General features: G+C 54.2%; 1 protein-coding gene across 1 annotated transcript in view; it reads right to left on the bottom strand.

Moving 5' to 3' along the window:
• CNGB1 (cyclic nucleotide gated channel subunit beta 1) overlaps positions 1 to 12,680 on the bottom strand; it is a 57,374-nt gene extending 44,694 nt beyond the window's left edge. Inside the window, exons 1-11 of the mRNA XM_082607388.1 lie at positions 12,514 to 12,680; positions 9,902 to 9,959; positions 9,521 to 9,593; positions 8,614 to 8,734; positions 8,467 to 8,512; positions 8,235 to 8,271; positions 6,541 to 6,616; positions 6,302 to 6,341; positions 5,767 to 5,926; positions 4,576 to 4,651; positions 3,268 to 3,304 (exon numbers count right to left, since the gene is read on the bottom strand). Of these exons, the coding sequence (XP_082463514.1) occupies positions 3,268 to 3,304; positions 4,576 to 4,651; positions 5,767 to 5,926; positions 6,302 to 6,341; positions 6,541 to 6,616; positions 8,235 to 8,271; positions 8,467 to 8,512; positions 8,614 to 8,734; positions 9,521 to 9,593; positions 9,902 to 9,959; positions 12,514 to 12,672 (883 nt within the window). The 5' untranslated portion in view covers positions 12,673 to 12,680. The remainder of the gene's footprint in view (positions 1 to 3,267; positions 3,305 to 4,575; positions 4,652 to 5,766; positions 5,927 to 6,301; positions 6,342 to 6,540; positions 6,617 to 8,234; positions 8,272 to 8,466; positions 8,513 to 8,613; positions 8,735 to 9,520; positions 9,594 to 9,901; positions 9,960 to 12,513) is intronic.
• Between the last annotated feature and the right edge of the window lie 5,874 nt (positions 12,681 to 18,554).

Genomic DNA, 18,554 nt, shown 5'->3' with positions numbered 1-18,554 from the left:
TGGTATTTCTCAAAGCACAGTCCTGGCCACCACCCCATCACCAGAATCATCTGGGGAGGTGGGTGCTTCTTGAAAATGCAGATTATCAGGCCCCACACTCTTCAAATGGAAAGGTCTGGGCATGGGACATCCTTCGTAGCTCCTCCCAGATGGGGCCTGAAGTTCAAGAACCCTTGTGTCCATTGCTTTCTCTGCCTCCAATGCTTGCTTAGCCTCAGAGCAATCTTTGTGAAGTCACTGCCCTGCTCAACCACCTTCACTGGCTCCCCATTGCCTACAGCCTCGTCCCCTAACATCAGGCCCCAGCTCTTCTAGTTTTACCTTCTGCCTCAAGGACTCTGGGCTCCAGATTAGCTGAAGTGCCCACCTCTCTCCCTGTACACTCTCACCTCCAGGCATATGTTCATTTTATTACGTCTATCAGCTTGCCCTCCCCTCGCTGCCAGTTTGAGACCCCAAACTCCAAGGCCTATGTAGCCAGGGAGATGGTGCATATGGGTAAAGCGGAGGGTGCCACCAGCCCTCAGGTGGCAGCTGCCACTCAGACTGTCCTCACAAGCACAGTGTGGGACCATTACAGCTCAATCTTCCCAGTTTTCAAGAGAAGCCAGATTTTTCTATGCAAAGCCACCTGATTTTTAAATGTTGACAACTAATTCTAATTTTTAAAAGCACGCCTTGCCCCAAATGAAGACATCTGTGGAGGCAGCTGGGACCCAGGGCAACTGGCTCAGGACCCCTGGCTAACTCCTTCCAGCAACCCCAATACCACAGGCCATATTAATCCACCCACTTCTCAAACCTAGGTACTCACTTTAGCCTTATCTGAAGCAATAATATCATGCGATCACAGGTTTGATGTGCTACCGTATGCTCTTTAATGTCAATTAAAGCACGTGCTGCTGTCCACTGGTAGTCCCCAACTCTTTGAGGGGGAGAACATAGCCAAGCCTAAGGAGACCCTCTTCGGTGAAAAACTGTGTCCCGGGGGGGGCGCTGAGTGTGCCAGGCACCGTGCTGAGGGCTGTGCCAGCATCTTCTCAAAGACAGTGCCCGCGGGCTTTCCCGCAGCCTCTGGTGGGAAGTCCTCCTGCTGTCTAGCCTAAATCCCACAGGCTGCCCTTGGTTGGCCTTCCCCTTGCTCTGGTGGAAAGGGGCCAACCTTGGTCTCCGAGAGGCAGTTCTGGGACTGGATCCCCCTCACCCTGCCTGGGATTGGGGGCGGGAAGCAAGGGGTTCAAGGAGGGTAGGGGGGTCAATGGCCACCTCATCCCCCTGCCCTGCAGGTCTTCTCTTCAGGGAACCCTTTTTCCTTCCATCCGTCTGTCCATTTGTCCATCTGCGCTCTCCCAGGCTCCCCTCCCTTTTGTTTCAGAGGCCTCCAGCTGCCGCCACCGCTGAAACAAAGGAGAAGAGAGAAGGGTGGGTGGCGGGGTGGACAGGCGGAGGGAATGAATGAGCGAAAGGATGGGGAGACTGGGGGACGGAGTGGGGGCGGGATACTCATCCCTCACCCCTCAGGGTCACCCTGTGGTGGGTTGAATAGTGTCCCCCCCAAAAACGTATATCCAAGTCCTATCCTCTGTTACCTGTGTGACCTTATTTGGAAATAGGGTCTTTGCAGATGTCACTAGTTAAAGATCTCAAGATGAGATCATGTTGGATTTAGGTTGGGCCCTAATCCAATGACTGGTGTCCTTACAGAAGACAGGAGAGGGAGATTTGGCAGACACAGAGGAAAAGGCAGAGATTGGAGGGCAGCTAGATGCCACAGGGCACCAAGGATGGCCAGCAGCCACCAAAGCCAGAAGAGAGGCCTGGCACGGTTTCCCGCGCAGAGCCCCAGAAAGAAACAACCCTGCCAACACTTCGATTTGGGGCTCCTGGCCTCCTGAACCGCGAGAGAATACATTTCTGCTATTTGAAGGCACCCTGCGTGGTCCTTTGTTACGGCACCCCCAGGAAACTGACACACCCCGGGGCTGAGTCCACCCCATGGCTGCCCCAGGCCCCACCATGACCCGGACGCTCCAGGCACGCAGGGAGGCCCTGCTACAGCTGGCTGAGACCTGCCTCCTTCCAGAGCAGGGAAAAGGGTAAGAGGGCTGGGGGCTCCATCCTTAGAGCTCTCAGCGGCCCCTGGTAGGAGGGGGCGCATGGGTGGCTCTCTGTTCCAGGGAAGGTTTTCCACTCCTCTAACCTTGGCCTGGCTGAGCAGCTGCTTAGCCCAGGGGACTCTAGTCACTGCTCCATGACAACTTGCTTTGTGACCTTGGACACGTCTCTGCCCCTCTGCCTTCCCCAACAGCCATAGGCGGCCCACGCTGTGCCCTCCAGGGTGGCCACGAGCTCGAGACTGAGCGAGCCCTGCTCTGAGCCTCCCCTTCACGACGCTGTCACGATTATACAAACCCCATGACACCCACACCCGAGCTCCATAGCTGGCCAGCCTGTGGTGGCCGCCCATGTCAGAGTGCTCATAAAGGCCACCATTGGCCCAGCGGGCCTGGGGCTGGCAGCCCTGGGACGCCCGAGGCCCACGGTCCAAGGGCCTGTGTTCAGGGTGGAATAGTGCCACTGCTCCCAGGCGTTAACTCTGCCCTGCTCACCTCCAGCACTCATCACTGGCCTGGCACACAGCAGCCCTCCATGAGCATTTGTGAATGGATGAATGAATGAATGCCCCATATACCACATGCCTTTCCAGAGGCCATGAAATGCAGGATTTGGGGCCCTAGCCCTCCCCTCCTGGCCTCAGTCTGGGCCCCAGTCCTGGTGCAGAGCTGGGATAAAAGGCAGCACACATACCCCACAAGGGAGGGGATGCCCTCCCAGCTCAAGGGGTCCAGTTCCCCCAGAGAAAGCTCATCTCCCTCCTTTCACCCCACAATCAGGGACTCTGCTTAGCCAAACCCACTGGCCCAGGGGGCTGTGGGGAGTTCTCACCAGGGGCTCCCAGCAGGAAAGGGGGGCCCATCCAACTTGACCTCAGAATTATTTTTTCTGGATAGAAGCTGGAAGGCAAGCCAGGTTCCTGCCTATGTGTGCATCCACCCACCCCCGGCTCCCAGGAGGGGCCTCCAGCCACCATCTGGCTCTGGGCCGGGCTCTGGCGACCTGGCCAGGCTGACCTGAGGTAGGGCCTACAGAACATGGGGCTCTCCCAGCTCCAGGTCCGGAGGCTCTGCCTGCCCCACAACCCATGCACGCTCAGACCAAGCAACCCCCGTGGAGACACACACAAGGACCCACTGACGTGTCACTTACTGCTTTGTACGTCACATGTCACAGGGGAGTCAGGCTCCTGTATGGGGAGAAAAGGAGAAAAAAACTGCTGTGGACTCCTCACCGGCCTCCCTGCTTCCATCAGCCCTCCCGGCACACGCGGGAGCAAGGGGGTTTCCTCACGGCTCCCGGGACACTGCAGAGGATCCCGTCCCGCTTCCTCCCTCCCGCCTCAGAGGTCGCCCGCTCCTCCAGTCACTCCCCCACCAGGGTCACCACCTGCCTTGTCCCACCTCAGCTCCTTTGCCCAGGCTGGGCCCCTGCCTGGAACGCCCTCTCTCTGGTTCTCCATGTATGAAAAACCTCTCCCATCCTTCCCTGGAGTGTTGTCTCAAAGTTCCATCTGCACGAAGGCCTCTCCCCGCCAGCACCACACCATCCCCCCGCAGCCCCATCCTCAGGGATCCCCCCCTCAGTGAGCACATCTTCATCCACTGATCGCTCCTGCCCCTGGACACCCCGCTTTCCTCCTGTTGGGGAGCTCCAAAGCTGAGCTTCCTCTGCCACCCACAGAGGCCATGAACATGGAGCCTGAAGGCTCAGCCCACAGGGGAGGGACCCTGAAGCTTCCTGTCCACCTCCTACTGCAGGGGGACTGCGATCCAGCCTCCTGCCCCCTAGTTCCAGGTGCTTCTATGAACATGGCCAATTGTCCCCAAGAGAGAAGGGCCAGGTGGGAGGTTCTGGGAGAGGGAGAGGTGGGGGAGGCCCTGCTCCCCCCACCCACCCATGTGGGAGCCCTAGGTCATCAGAAATGCACACAGGGCCCACTGGCTTCCTGAGAGCCCCACTTCTTCCCAGAACATTCCAGGCCTCTCCTGTCTCTGGGCCTTTGCACATACAGATCCTCTGCCTGCAGGGCCCTTCCTACACCCCCCCCTTCACTTTCACCCACCCTCTTCCTCTTCCTCCTCCCCCTTCAGTTCTCAGCTTGCAGGCCACTTCCACTAGGAAGTCTTCCTTGATGCTCCTGGGAGGCTCCTCCTCTGCACCCCACATCCTCTCTGCCCACCCCCCCGGGAAGCACCTCCCCTACTGACTGTGACCACCTGGCAGGAGGGGCTGGGCCAGCACTTCTCAGCCCTGTGGCCACAGTGACCAGAGAGTGTGTGTGGAACGAGTGTGAGCCATGCAGACAGGCGGGCTGGGTGGGCTGAGCTCCAGCTGCAGGCTCCCTTCTTCCTTCTGTGCCCTCCCCTCCTGCCCAGGGACCATTCCACCCTTGCCTGAGCTCCCAAGACACCTCCCACCACCACTCAAGGCCCCCACTCCCCCTAGCCCAGCACCAACCTGCTCCCCAGCCTTCCCACGGATCACTGGCTGTGGCAGGGCCATCTCCAGCCTGTGCAGGAGCCATGCCATCAACCTGCAAGGGGGAGAGAGAGAGTCAGATCTCTCCCAAGGCAGGTAGCAAGCCCGCCCGAAGGTGGACTGGAACCCAAGCCCCTGGCCCTGAAAACCACTGCCCCATCCCTGGCCTCCCCAGGAAAGCCTCTGGCTACTGTTCTGACCCCAGCAGGTACCTCAGTCCCCCCTACCCTCCCTGCCACCCCCAAGGTGCATTTCAGGCCCCTCACACACTGCCAGGGTGGGAGCACCTATCAGTACCTATCCTGATTTTTTTTTCATTTTTATTTTTTTAATAAATTTATTTATTTTTGGGTGCATTGGGTCTTTGTTGCTGTGCACGGGTTTTCTCTAGTTGTGGCAAGCGGGGGCTACTCTTCGTTGCGGTGTGCGGGCTTCTCATTGCGGTGGCTTCTCTTGTGGAGCACGGGCTCTAGGCGCCAAGAGCTTCAGTAGTTGTGGCTTGAGGGCTCTAGAGCGCAGGCTCAGTAGTTGTGGCACGCGGGCTTAGTTGCTCTGCAGCATGTGGGATCTTCCCAGACCAGGGCTTGAACCCATGTCCCCTGCATTGGCAGGCGGATTCTTAACCACTGCGCCACCGGGGAAGTCCCTATCCTGATTTTAAATGCATGTACCACTTGGACCAACAACTCCATTTCCTCCGATTTACTTGCACATGAACGCAATGATGCCTGTACAAGGCTATTAACTGCAGCAAAAGTGGAAACAAACCTGAATGTCCACTGAATGCTTAAATAAAAGCTGGTACATCAGTATAACATACTATGCAGCCGTTGAAAGAATGGAGCAGACCTCTGTGCATAAAACCACCTCTGAGTTACGTCTTTAGGTGAAAAAAGTGAAATGAGGAACAGTATCTAGAATTTGCTGCTGCCGGGTACGTGAGTTTAAAGGAGAAATGTGCTCAGAGCTTGTCTACGTGTAGGAAACGCACGGAAGCAGGAGAAGCTGCTGATACGAATGCCCGGGGAGGGGGCGCTGCAAACCCCTTTGAATTTTCTCTCAGGTGCATGTGTTACTTTTCTAATTTAAAAGACTCATTTGGTGGATGTTGGGCTGGGGTCACGCACTGAGTCTGCTGCTTGTGGGAGGAGAGGTATTTGGGAGGCTCACCTGGCAGAGTCCTGGCGGGGCGGCAGGGAGGAGGCCTGGATGCCGGGCTGGGGCTCTGGAGTCGGCTCCTCCTCAGGCTTCGCGGGGGCAGGAGCAGGCAGGGAGGGGCTCTCCTGGGCCTGCGGCACGGGCTCCGTCTCCAAGGGGGGTCCTGGGGGCTCTATGCAGCAGGGAGGGCAGGAGACTAAGGATGACATGGTGGGGCTCCATGCAACCCCTAGGGCACGGAGTCTAGATTCAAGGTGCCAACGTGACTGAGTGGGGAGCCCCTTGGGACCACCCCAACTCCCCTCATCATCAGACAAACACAGAGCTGAGGTGCAGGGAGGGGAAGGGACTTGTTCAGGACATCACAACGCTGTCCCAGGCTACTGGCTTCCCAGCCTGGGCCAGGGAGGGGGGTTTAGGACTCCCACAACAGCCTGCTCCCTGCAAGCCCTGAACCCCGCCCCCAGCATCCTTCAGGCCCCAGTTGTACCCCCAGCCCAGTCTGTGACCATCCCAGGCAGCCCCTTCCCAGGTCCCGTCCCTGTACCTGGACCCAAGGCAGCATCTGCAGGCTCATCTCTCCAGCCCTGGGTCGTAAACAGGAAGTGACGTCACGAAAGAAGGTCAGGTGGATTTCCTGCCCCGGCCAGCCCCGCCCACCCTTCCCCTGCATGCCCTGCCCCTCTTGCAGTCACGCTGTGGGTCCCAGGGGTGAGGACAGCCTGCTGGAGTAGGTAGGCACTTCCTGGGTGGTCAGCTGCCTGCTTCCCCTTTTCCTCGACTTACCTCGGAGGTTTTCGGAGGCTGAGGCAGCATATTCTCCAGATTCTGCTCAAGCCACCTGAGCAGCCAGGGCCCGGGCCTGAAGAGGGGCCAGAGGTCAGCCGAGCGGCCTCAAGGAGTGCCCAGCCACGCTGTCCTGACCACCTGCTGGGGTCCCAGGCCTCGACCAGCCCTTCCTCAGCTCCCATTCTGCACACTGGGGACCTTGGACTGGATACTCTTAAAGGGCCTCCGGGGTGGGGGACTTCCACCAACCTGAAATTCTGACCCAGGGCTGGACCAGGTTCTGGAACAACAGGCCTAGCCTTGGCCTCCTGGGCACAGATGAGAACAGGGGCTGCCTGGGGACCTGAATGCAGGCTGGGGGCCTCCCTGTGACTGGGACTGAGAGGTCTGGCTTCATGGGTATGTGAGCAGTGTGGTCACACAGGGCCCCATACTTAAAGGGCCCATTTTTGGTTTAATGCTCTATCGTCACTGTCTTAAACTCTTAATAATTTTTTTAAAGGAGTCCTACATTTTCATTTTGCACTGGGCCCCACTAATTATGTAGCTGGCCCTGGGACAAACGTTGGGTCCCCAGATCCATCTGACCTCCAGGCAGCCCTGTCCTCTTCAGGGAAGCTCCATGCTCCCAGGGGAACCCACCCCCCAGATACAGCCCCCCAAAAAGCTAGCAAGTCCTTTGGGTGCTTTCATCCTAAATCATTTTACTGGTCTCACAAGTCAGCGGAGTGGCCCTGGGGACCCATGACCAGGGCAGCCTCCAGGGGACAAAAGAAATAGACAGCAAACTGGAGCAATGGATGAATGAATGGAGTGTGTGATTGTACATATTCATTCATTCATTCATTCATTCATTCATATATTCATTCATCCCTTCTGTGCTGAGTCCCTTTAGTATGGCAGGCACTGTGCTGGGCACCAGGGCATTCAGCAGTGACTGAGACAAAAGCCCCCGTGCTCAAGGACCCGACAGTCTAATGAATGAATGAGGGAAGGAATGAATGGGTGGGGTGAATGGAGATGAAGGCATGACTCTGAATTTCCAGCAGAGACAGCAAACTGGAGGCTTCAGGTTTATTGGGGGAGCTCACAGTGTTTTTGAAAACTTTTCAATTAGTTGGCAACATCTAAAAATTACGGACTATGTAAAAGCCTAAATTTCTAGCTTCTCTTGAAAAACTGGAGGATCTGGCCACACCGGGTCAGCACTCCTGCAGGGCAGAGGGAAGTGGAGTTCAGTGGGGCCCCTCCCTGGAGAGAGACATGGGCTCCCCCGTTTGCCACAGTTCCCATCCAGCCTGCCACCCACCTCGGTCAGCTCTGAGAAGTCTGAAGCTGTTGCCAACCGTGAGACCAACCTGGGGACCCCAATGTCCCCCACGGTAGCCCAGGCCCTGCTTCCGGGCTTCACACGGCAACCACCTACTCGAGGCCCATCTCTGAGGACCTCATCCATGCCTTCTCCCCATCCTCAGAAGGTGGCCCCCTCCCCGGGGATCTCTCAGTAATCAGCACAAAAAACCATGAGCAGCACTGGACCCATCGTTCCGGTTTTGTGGATGAGAAAAGTGAGGCTCAGAAGAGATGAGAGGCATGTCCAAGGTCACACACAGGTGGTGGGGGACCCTGGGCTCCGGGCATGCTGAGCCCACCACACACACTACAGATGGGGCTCGAGGATGGGGACTCACCCGGTGTCTTGGGCCCTGGGGGCCTCACAGTGTCCATCTGCAGAAGAAAGGAAGCCGGTCAGCAGCAAGAGGCCTGGCCGGAGCTCCCTGATTATAGCCCAACTCAAACCCAGCTTCGAACCCGGGCCAAGTCCGATGAGAAGCTCTGGCCCCGTGGACTCACCCCAGGGAGCAGGGCCCAATGTAACAGTCCCTGAGCCCACCCCTAAGCCATCCTGCTTCCTGGCCTTACCTGAGCCCCCAGTGCTGCAGTGCCCAAGGATCTGTCCTCCTGCCTGCTGGGACAGACAGACAGACGTGGGCAGAGAGTCCAGGGCCATCAGCCTTCCTCCCCACCCTTCCCCACCCGGTTTGCCTCAGCCCCCGGCCCCAGTAGTACCTGAGCTGGACCCTCCAAGCCACCAGCGGTGCTCTGGGCAGGCCTGCCACTGTGGACAGGCTGCGGGACGACCTTCTCCACACCCTTTCTGAGCCAGGTCAGCACCCGGCTGCTGGGAACACTGAGAGACAGAGATACCGGCCTGCCCTCAATGTCCCCAGCCCCTCTCTGGTCGGCATGGCAGTGCACAGCATCCTAAAGAACTTGGTTTGAACCCCAAACCTCTATCTCCCCACTGTGACACTTCAGACACATCACCTCCCTCCTGGAACCTCGTGTCCCTCTCTGGAAAATGGGGGATGCCAACCCTTGGTGCCATTCCAAGCCCACCGCCATCAGCTACTCAGTGAAAGCATCACCGTGTCACCCTGCTGCCCCATTAGCCTGGCTCCAGGGGGTCCCTCCTGCACTTAGCACATGTCTTGTGCTCTGAAAGGGTTGAGAGTTTCCTGTGAGGTGTTTCCTTGTGATGGAGGCTAGTCAGCCTAAACATGAGGGTCACAGACTCACCGTCTGAGGCCAACCCTCCACACCCTCTGCAGACACGCTTACTTGGATAAGTACCAAGGGTCTAAAATGTCTGAGCTATCTGGGAGATTTCATGGAAAAGTCTGGATTTCTGTCTTCATTGGGAAAATCAGAAGCTCTGGACACACTAAACCTGCGTTTCACCCAAGCACTGAGAAACCTCTGGTCCCCCCGCTCCATTTCTCTTGGTCACATGGTCCATTTGGCCCAGGAGACCCCCACCTCTGCCTGAGCCTCCCTCAGCCAGTTCCTAAGATGTTCTGCACCTTTGCTTGGGAGTGACTGTAGACCTGAGAGCAGTGCCCATCCCCACCCTCTCAATGGCTCCCTAGCTTGGGTGGGGGGCTGGCCCTGAGGAGAGGGGAGGGTGGTGCAGTACCTGTTCGCTTCCGGAACCACAGCGACCTGAGCCTGGAGGGATGTGGGTGGAGAAGGGGCAGCCTCCTGGGTTTCTGGAAAGGAGTCCCTCATACTTTAGAACTGGAGCCTCAGAGAGACCTGTTTCTACCCTGCTGGGGAGGTCAAGTCAGAGGCAGAGGAGAGGGGAGAACCCTGAGGGAGTCAGAAGCCCAGGGTTCCAGCTCAGCTCAGCTAAAAGGTCCCCAGGAGCCCACCCTTAGCTTCTCTGAGCCTCAGTTTCTTCATCTGTGAAATGGGTCTGCCAACCTCGTGGGCTGCTGCAAGAAGGCTCCGAGCAGTGGAGAACACAGCCCTTTCCCCGCCTCCAGCCACCCTGCCAGCCTGGGCTTCCAGCACTCACCCTGAGGGCCCGGATCAGCCTCAGCCACTTCCTTCCCCACGCAGGCCTCCTCAGGTGGCTGGAGGGTTCAAACAGGACCATGTAAACCCTCAGAGAGACTAGCCTAAGGCAGGAGCAGCCCCTGATCCCCCCTCACAACCGACCCCCCACAGGATCAAACAGCTCTATTCTCACGGTGGTCTCTGTAAATCCTGGTGGCCTCACCTTCCACCTGGGACACTCCCTTCTTCCCAGCCCCAGGGGCCCCTCATCCAGGGCTGGGCCCTCACCACGCCCTCCCCGCAATGTGCCCCCCAGGCCTATCACATCCCCCAGGAAGCTGCCCCACTCAAGTGGCCTGAAAAGAAAGAGGAAGAGAGTTACAAGGCCTTGGGGCAACTGAGGGGAGGAGGAGGCGGGAAGAGCCCAGCCCTCGGCCAGCCCCCAGCCAGCTGCTCCCTCTCATTCTGCGCCAAAACTTCCATTGCCCCCCTAGTAGCTGGGAGGCCTTCAGCTTCTGCCCTCTGCCTCTCATCTGCCTCTGCAGCTGCACCTCTGCTGCTTTGTGCGCATGTGTGCAGGTACAGACAAGCATGCACATGCATACAGACACACTAATGTGTGCACACATACACTAATACACTCACTCTCATATACTCCACACACATACACAGACACACACAAGCACATGTGTATACAGAAAGTGACACACAGACACATGGGTATACACATGCATACACACACGAGCTGACACAAAAATAAGTCCATCTGCTCACACATAGATGTGCACATGCAAGACACAAAGCACATGTGCATATACATTTGCATGTGCATGCATGCCCCAACACACACACATGTGCATATAGGCACATGCCCACTTGTGCATATACACATGTGCATGCATGCAGATGCACACACGTGCAAATATCTACAAGTGTACAGACACAGACATACAAACATGCATATGCACACAATACATTTGCATATATACACAGACACAGATACCTGTGTATACACACATGTACATATACATGCTCAGTCACATAAACAGGCATATACACACATACACATATGTACCTGCACTGACACACGAACATGATGTGTTCATGCACTCATGAACACATTATTTCATATGTGTATTAACACACACATACACACATAGATGTGCATACATGCACAGGTGCACAAAATATGCATATATACAAACATGCAGGCACATACCAATATGTCTATCCATACAAGCACAGATACGCAAACGAGCATACATGTACACACACATGAATAGATTCACAGACTCAGAAACACACACTTATACACACTAGCATGCCCCACATGCACATGGAACTACAGGCACACGAATGCGTGTGCACATACACATATATGTGCTTACATGTATGTGTGTACACACACCTGTGAATCGGCATGCATGTGTTTGTGGGCACACAGTTTGCTAAGACACATGCATACACAAACCACTAAGAACACAAGGCACACATGTATGTACATACACATGTGTGCACATGCAAACACATATGCACAGCAACCCTATACCTGGATAGCTCACTGTTTCCTAAACACACCCTGCATTACCCAGTAATAGCCTTTCCTCTGCCAGGAAGGCCCCACCTCTTCATCTCCTCCAGTTACGATTTGGCCCAGCCCACTGTGGCTAGGAAGCACTCCTCCACCAGCTTCCAATCTCCAAAATTAAAATGACTCTCTCCTCTGAGCTCCCAGAGTTTCCAGTCTGATACACTTATTTGGTCCTCCCAGAAGGGTAAGCTGAGGATGCTGTTGAAGCTCCCCACCTTCTCTCATCACCTCTGTCTCCTAGAAGAATAACCTGGTTGGGTTCTCATCTGCTGACCCCCAGGGACAATGCTTTATTCATCACTGTGCTCCTGGCACTGCACACAGGCCTGGCATCAATTAGAAGCAAAATCAAATCTGTCTGAGTTTCTGAACTGGTTGTCATCAGGTTCCCGAATGAATGGGATACAGAGCTGGCAAGTTTGATGTGCTTGACTGAAAGTTCTAGAGCAGTGCTGCTCAAAATGTGGTCCAGGAACCAGTGTCAGTCTGCAAACTGTTACTGGTCCACAGTGATTAAGCAGTTTGCAGCAGATTGTATAGCAACACACTGCTTCCCTCATGCAGAAAGTCTTACTGCAAAACAAATACAACTGAACAAAGCAGTGTGCTTACTTATATAGTAAATTTACATCTGGCAAGCTTCTGATCGCCTCCTGGACTGGTAACAAACAGTTCATGGATTGGCTACTTTGAGTAGCTCTAGAGGTTGGTAAACAATGGTCAGTGGGCCAAATCCAGCTCATTGCTTGTTTTTGTAAATAAAGTTTTATTGGAACACAACCAGCTACACTCATTCATTTACGTATTGTCTATGGCTGTTTTCACACTATGGCGGCAGAGTTGAATAATTAACAGAGATGGCATGACCTACAAAGCCTGAAATATTTACTATCTGGCTGTTTACAGAACCAGGTGACCGCCACGTTTCCTTCTGGCTCCAATTTTCTCTGTTGTGGAAGGTCGCTGGGGGCAGGTGACCTGAGCTGGGGATTCTCCGAGCAGTGAGGCCAGTGTGCCCTTCCTCACCATTCAGTTCTTACCAGGGACTCTTCCTCTAGCTCAGTCTCCTCAGGGGCTGTTTCAGGCTCCGGCTCCAACTCTGGCTCTGGTTCCGGTTCTGTCCCCTCCTCCTCCTCTCTCTTGGTCTTCACTGGTGTCCCTGGGGGCTGAGGCAGCACCCTCTGGACCCAGCCCAGCATCCTGACACCTGTAGGGGACCGAGTCCTTAGGCGTCTCCAGAATGCTCACAGTTGCTCCCACCATTCGTGGGCTCCTTTTGTGAGTTATATATTTCCCTTTTCCTTCATCATCTTTAAAACTATTTTTGCAGTGATACCTCCAGGTATTTTCCTGATAGAAATACTCAAGCCCACAGACATATGTGTGTAAAGAGGTCGGTCACAACAGTGTTAGAGCAAAAGATGAAAAACATCCAAATATCCATCAGTAGGAGACTGGTTACTGGGAAGTACCTAATCGGTCTTCTGTAAGAGGGGCACAGATTAAATAAATTATAGTACATCCAATAATGGAATATTATGGAGCCATTTTGTAAAGTAGATCAATTTGAACTAACATGGAAAGATCTACACGCTTTGGACTCCAGTCATGAGCAAATCAGTTAAATGCTCCATGCCTCAGTTTGCTTGTCTGTAAAATGGGGATGTTAATAGTAGCTATCTTGTGGAGGTTAATGTGAGGATAAAATAAACTGATGAGAACAGTGACTGGCACACACTGAGAGCTTAATAAATGTTGGCTGTGATTATCATTGGATGTTAAGCAAAAATGCCAATAATAGACTATCATGTTCAGCATAATCCCGTTATAAATTTTTAAAAATACATTATGAGCAGCATATGAATGGAAAATATTTTTTGTTTAATATAAGATAAAAATCAACCTATTTTCATGATTTAGAAATTTTTAAGATAAAATAACAAGCCCCTTTTTTCATGGTTTACTGAGATAGTTCAGCCCTACCCTACACGGGCTCAGTTTCTGGCATCATTTACTTTCAGGGAATGGGCAACCCTGCCCTTATGACTAAATCCCTGCAGGATGGCCTGGCCCAGCGGGTGCCACACAGGTCAATATATGCAAACTCCCAGCCTTGAAGGGCCCTTCCGAGGCCGTGCCCCGCATGGTGTATCCTCCCTCCCCCCAGCCATGGGCAGCCAAGGTATTCTCTGTCCCTCGTCTGCCTGGGACCCTGGCCACAGGCTGCAAAGGGCAGGCACAGGGCCCAGGACCCCTGCCCCAGTGCCCATCTCCCCACAGCCCCGGCCATGCTGCCTGCCCTACTACTCACAGCCCTGATTTCTGTCCCTGCTCTGGCCTCAGCAGCACAGCTTCTCCTAAGCGAAGCTGTGCTGAAGGACACAGCTCTGAGTGGGGGGTCAGATCCCTGGCTCAGCCACCAAAAATGTGACTTGGGCCAGACCCGACACCTCTGGTCTTCCGTTTCCTTGTTGGGTATGGGGGTAGAAACACTGATTTCCAAGGTTGGTAGAGCCCAAGACTGCATGTTTAGGATGGCAGATTCCACTGATCCCAGCCAGCCCAGGCAGCCCCATAAGCCATGATTACCTCATCCTCACCTCCTCCCACTCAGCCTCAGCAAATAAGCGTTTTCATCACCACTTTATAGCCAAGGAAATGGAGGTACAGAGAGGTCAGCAGACTTGCCCAAAGTGACACAGCCAGTAAGTGGCCCAGCTGAGTTTACGCTCAGGTCTGCCTGGCTCCAGGTGTCCCACATCTACCCCGGAGGTACTGACATTTGCCCAGGATCGGCTGCTTCTGCAGGCCAGTCCTACAAGCCATTTCCCAGCAGGCAGTAATGCTGGCTTGCACTTCTGAACCTTCTGGAAATGACTAGGGAAGTCTTCCCCACTCCCAGTTTCCCTTCTTCCCCCAGACCCAGCCATTTCCTCCTGCACAGAAACACATGCAGGCCCCTCCCATCTTTTTGCCCTGTTGCTGCTGATTCCACGTTGATGAGGGAGGCGCAGGCGGGAAGGGGGGCCTGGGAGTGGTACCCAGAACAGCAACAGTGCTTGGACCACCAGCCTTTCAGAGTCTTCCGGGGAGCTGAGGAAGATACAGATTCCTAGGCCCCTCTACAGGATCTGGAATCCGTATTTCACAAGCTGCCTTGGAGAATCACTAAGGCTTGAGCCTCACAGGGGAAGACAGAAGCCTCAGGTTTCCAGCCTTGCCGGGTTCTCCATGTCTAAATGGCTTGATGGGAGGAGAGCACGGAGGGAGTCTCATCAGGGGTCCCACAGAGCCGCCCCCTCACCCTGAGTTACCTGCTCAGATGCCGTCCACCAGCCAGGAATTGCCTTCTTCCTGCCTCTATCAGCTGGCCTCTCAGACACAGAGGGGATTAATTGGCAGCAGCCGGCCCGGCCCGTATGCAAAGGATTAGGAAGTGCTAAAGAGGGTGGGGAGGTGGCTGTGGAAGAGAAGAGATTGATGCGGGAGGGAGCCGGCAGCAAACCCCAGGGGCCACCAGGAATCGGCCCCGGGGAAGGAGCCCTACATGGCCCTGGTTTGGGGCACCATGAGCTGCCAGGGGACCTGGTTCCCTGCATACCCTGGCCAACCCACAGAGCGGCTGGTGGGAGGATAAGAGCTTGGAGTCCCCAGGTGATTCTGGGAGACTCCTCAAGGTAGCAGGGGCCTGTCAACTCTCAGTCAGCAGTGGCAGGAGGCACATTCCAGCTCTCCAGCCCCCATGCAGGGACTCAAGCAGAGTCCCTCTGTCTCAGAATCTTCTGCAACTTGGGCAGGGCCTCAGCACCCCCTGCCTTGGGATCCACCAGAATGGCTGTGGTCCCAGGGCTGGGCCTTTAGGGAGGATCCAAGGACGGATAGATGACTGACTGCGTCCAAGCCGGCCTCCTGAACTGAGGTCGAGCCCTAGAGGGGGATGGCGATCTCAGGGGAGAGGGGGAGAGGGACAGAGGCCCAGCACAAAGGGGCTCAGTGAGGTGACAGGACCTGGGTGGGGGGCAGGGCAGTGGGCTGTTTAGCAAAGAGGCAGGGGACTTGACTTGATCATCTACAACATTTCTCGACCTTGCCTATGTGCCAGGCAGCCTGCCAGCCTTGGCACATTGAGAAGGACAGAAACAGGACCTGCCCTCATGGAGCTTACATTCCAATGCAAGATTCAGAAGTAAAAAAGATTAACGATGAACTTAAAAATATTGCAGATATGCTGAGTGCCATGAAAGAAACACACAGAGACATGTGTGAGGTGGTGGGGAGTGGGAGTGGGCATAGGTGCCTCTATGAAGAGGGACATATTTGAGCTGAGACATAGGATCTGAGTGAATTGTGTTCCAGGCAAGGGTAAATAAAGGTCCTGAGGCTGGAATGAGCTTGGATGCACCTGAGGAACAGAGAGGGGGCCAGGGGCTTAGTGGGTGTAGGGGAGAGTGGTGGGAGATGAGGTCCAGGGCAGATCAGGTAGGGCCTGTAAGCCACGGTCGGAAGATTGGGTTTTAGCTGATGGCCCATGGAAGCCCATGATGGTTTAGAACAGGGGCCGGACACCACCTGTGCAGCTGTTTTGTAGTGGGCAGGTGTGGAAGCAAGGCACTAGTCAGGAGGTAGCAGTGGAACAAACCAGTTTCTGACTGGACGACCCCTGTCCTCTCCTTCCAGTGCAGAAGCTCTGATATGCAACCACCCCCAAGGCAACTGGTATGGGAGAATGTTCCTTCTGCCGTGCTCTGTCAATATGCCAGGCTGCTGGGGATCAAAGCTCCTCCCCATGGCACCTCCAGCCGGAGAGGACAGTGAGCTCTACTGCTCTGCCTGGGTGTGCAAGTGACGGCCAGCGTCGTCGGTGATGCTCACCCTTGCCTCTAGCTCGACGGAGGCCAGTGCAGAGATGATGAGGCTTGGGCCGAGCAGGTGGCAGGAGAGAGAAAAGGGGAGGGGAGGGAAAAGGGAGGTGTTGAGGGTGCTCAGCTTAGGCAACTGGCAGGTGGTGCCATTTACTGAAAAGAGGGAGCCTGGGGCTGTGGTGTGGAAGAGTTTTGGGGGGAAATCATGAGCTCTACTTCGTTGTCTGAGAGACATCTGAGTGGAAATGTGCACCAGGTGGTGAGAGGTGTGTTTTCGGGGGTGGGGGGTGTCTGGAGTCTGGGAGAGGTGGACGACTGGAGATGGAAATTTTGGAGGCATCAGCTCAGCTTGTAGATGATGCTTAAAGCCACAGGACTGATTGAATCAAAAGTAAAGAAGGACCAGAGATGATGCCTGGAGCACACTGGCACATTTCGAAGTTGGGAAAAGAAGGAGGAGCTAGGAAAGGAGACTGAAAGAGCTGCTGGTGGGGTAGGGGAAGAGCCAGGAAGCCGGGTTTGCTGCAGCCAAGACGGCTGAGTGTGTTGGGGGAGGATTGGCCACATGGGACTCCCGTGTGAGCGGAGGCTGACCTGTGCCCCAAGGCTCGGCAACCTGGGGGCATGGAGCCCAGCCAGTGGTCAGAATCAGGTGGGCCTGGCTGAAGAGTAACAAGCTCTAGGGTGAGGCGAATGAACAAACCTCAGCTACACCCCAGTTGGATGACTCTCGTGTGCATATATACGGAGGGAAAGAAGCCAGACTCAAAGGACCCCAATGGCCCATGCATACAAAGCTCAAATAGGGCACAGTTAGCCTGTCTTGTCTATGGCTGCAAACATAGGTAGTAAAATTATAAAGAAAAGCAGTGGTTATACTACTCGGCCAGGAGAGTGGTTACCTCTTGCAGGAGGTGGGACTGGGAAGGGGTATGCGGAAGCTTCTAGGGGCTGGCGGGGCCCTAACTTGCTTTCTTTAGCTGACATCAATTTTTTAAAACAACGTTATTGTCGTATAATTTGTATGCCTTAAAATTCACCAGTTTTAAGGGTACAACTCAATTATTTTTAGTAAATTTACTGAGCTATGCAAAATCTAGTTTTAGAACATTTCCATCAGCCCAGTAAGATCTCTCATGCTGGTTAGAATCACTCCCCATTCCCCCCGCCAGCCTCAGGCAACCACTAATCTGCTTTCTGTCTCTAAATATGTGCCTTTTCTAGGCATTCTATATAAATGGAGCATATAATATGTGGAGTGTTTCTGTGTCTGGTTTCTTTCATTTAGCATAATGTTTTGATGATCATCTACAGTGTAGCACATATCCATAATTCATTTCTTTTTAATTCCCGAGAGTATTCCATGGCATTCAGTCTGTTTCCATGGCATAGATATATTAGTCTGTTTACCTATCCGCTAGTCAATGGACACTTAATTTGTTTCCACCTTTTGGCTATTATAAATAATGCTGCTATGAACATCTGCATGCAAGTCTTTGTGTGGACATATATCTTCATGTCTCTTGGGAAGATTCCTAGAGGTAGAATTGCTGGGTCATATGGTAAATTTATGTTCCACTTTTTAAGAAACTGCTACACTGTTTTGCAAAGTAGTACCCATGTCTTGACCTGACTGATAGTTACACAGGGTCTCACTTTATAAATTATGAGTTACATTATATATTTATGCACTTTCTAGATTTTGTTATATTTTTAACTTTAAAAGAGTTAAAAAAAATTGCGATGGGGTGGTGAATGAAGTCCAGGGAAAGTTTTCTTTAAGGGGTGGGACTTGGGGACACTGCCCTGGGGCTGGATGGAGCACTGGAGGAGAAGCAACTAGGGAGCCAAATCCTACTTGAATCTCACAGTAGGGGTGCCAGGGCCCATCAGGCTCAGCACTTGGGCAGATGTATGCAAAAGCACGTGCCAAGATATGCAAATAAGTTAAGAGTCTCCCCAGGGTTTCCTCACGGGGATGGGGGGGCAGGGTCCACCTCCAGTGGTTCTCTTTTTCTTTTTTTGGCCTCCCTTCGAGCCTAGTGGGATCTTAGTCCCCTGACCAGGGATTGAACCCTGACCACGGCAGTGAAAGCGCTTAGTCCTAACCACTGGACCGCCAGAGAACTCCCCCAGTGGTTCTGACCTTGATGGTGGTCAGGCCCCAGGGCTTCAGGGTGCCGGGCTTAGGACCTCATGACCTCACTTTTTTGGGAAGG

The sequence above is a fragment of the Mesoplodon mirus genome (genome assembly GCF_964341445.2).
Source record: "Mesoplodon mirus genome assembly, chromosome: 19".
NCBI classification, from domain to species: domain Eukaryota; kingdom Metazoa; phylum Chordata; class Mammalia; order Artiodactyla; family Ziphiidae; genus Mesoplodon; species Mesoplodon mirus.
The sequence above is the reverse complement of the archived record's forward strand: the minus strand, read 5'-3'. Positions and strand labels throughout refer to the sequence as shown.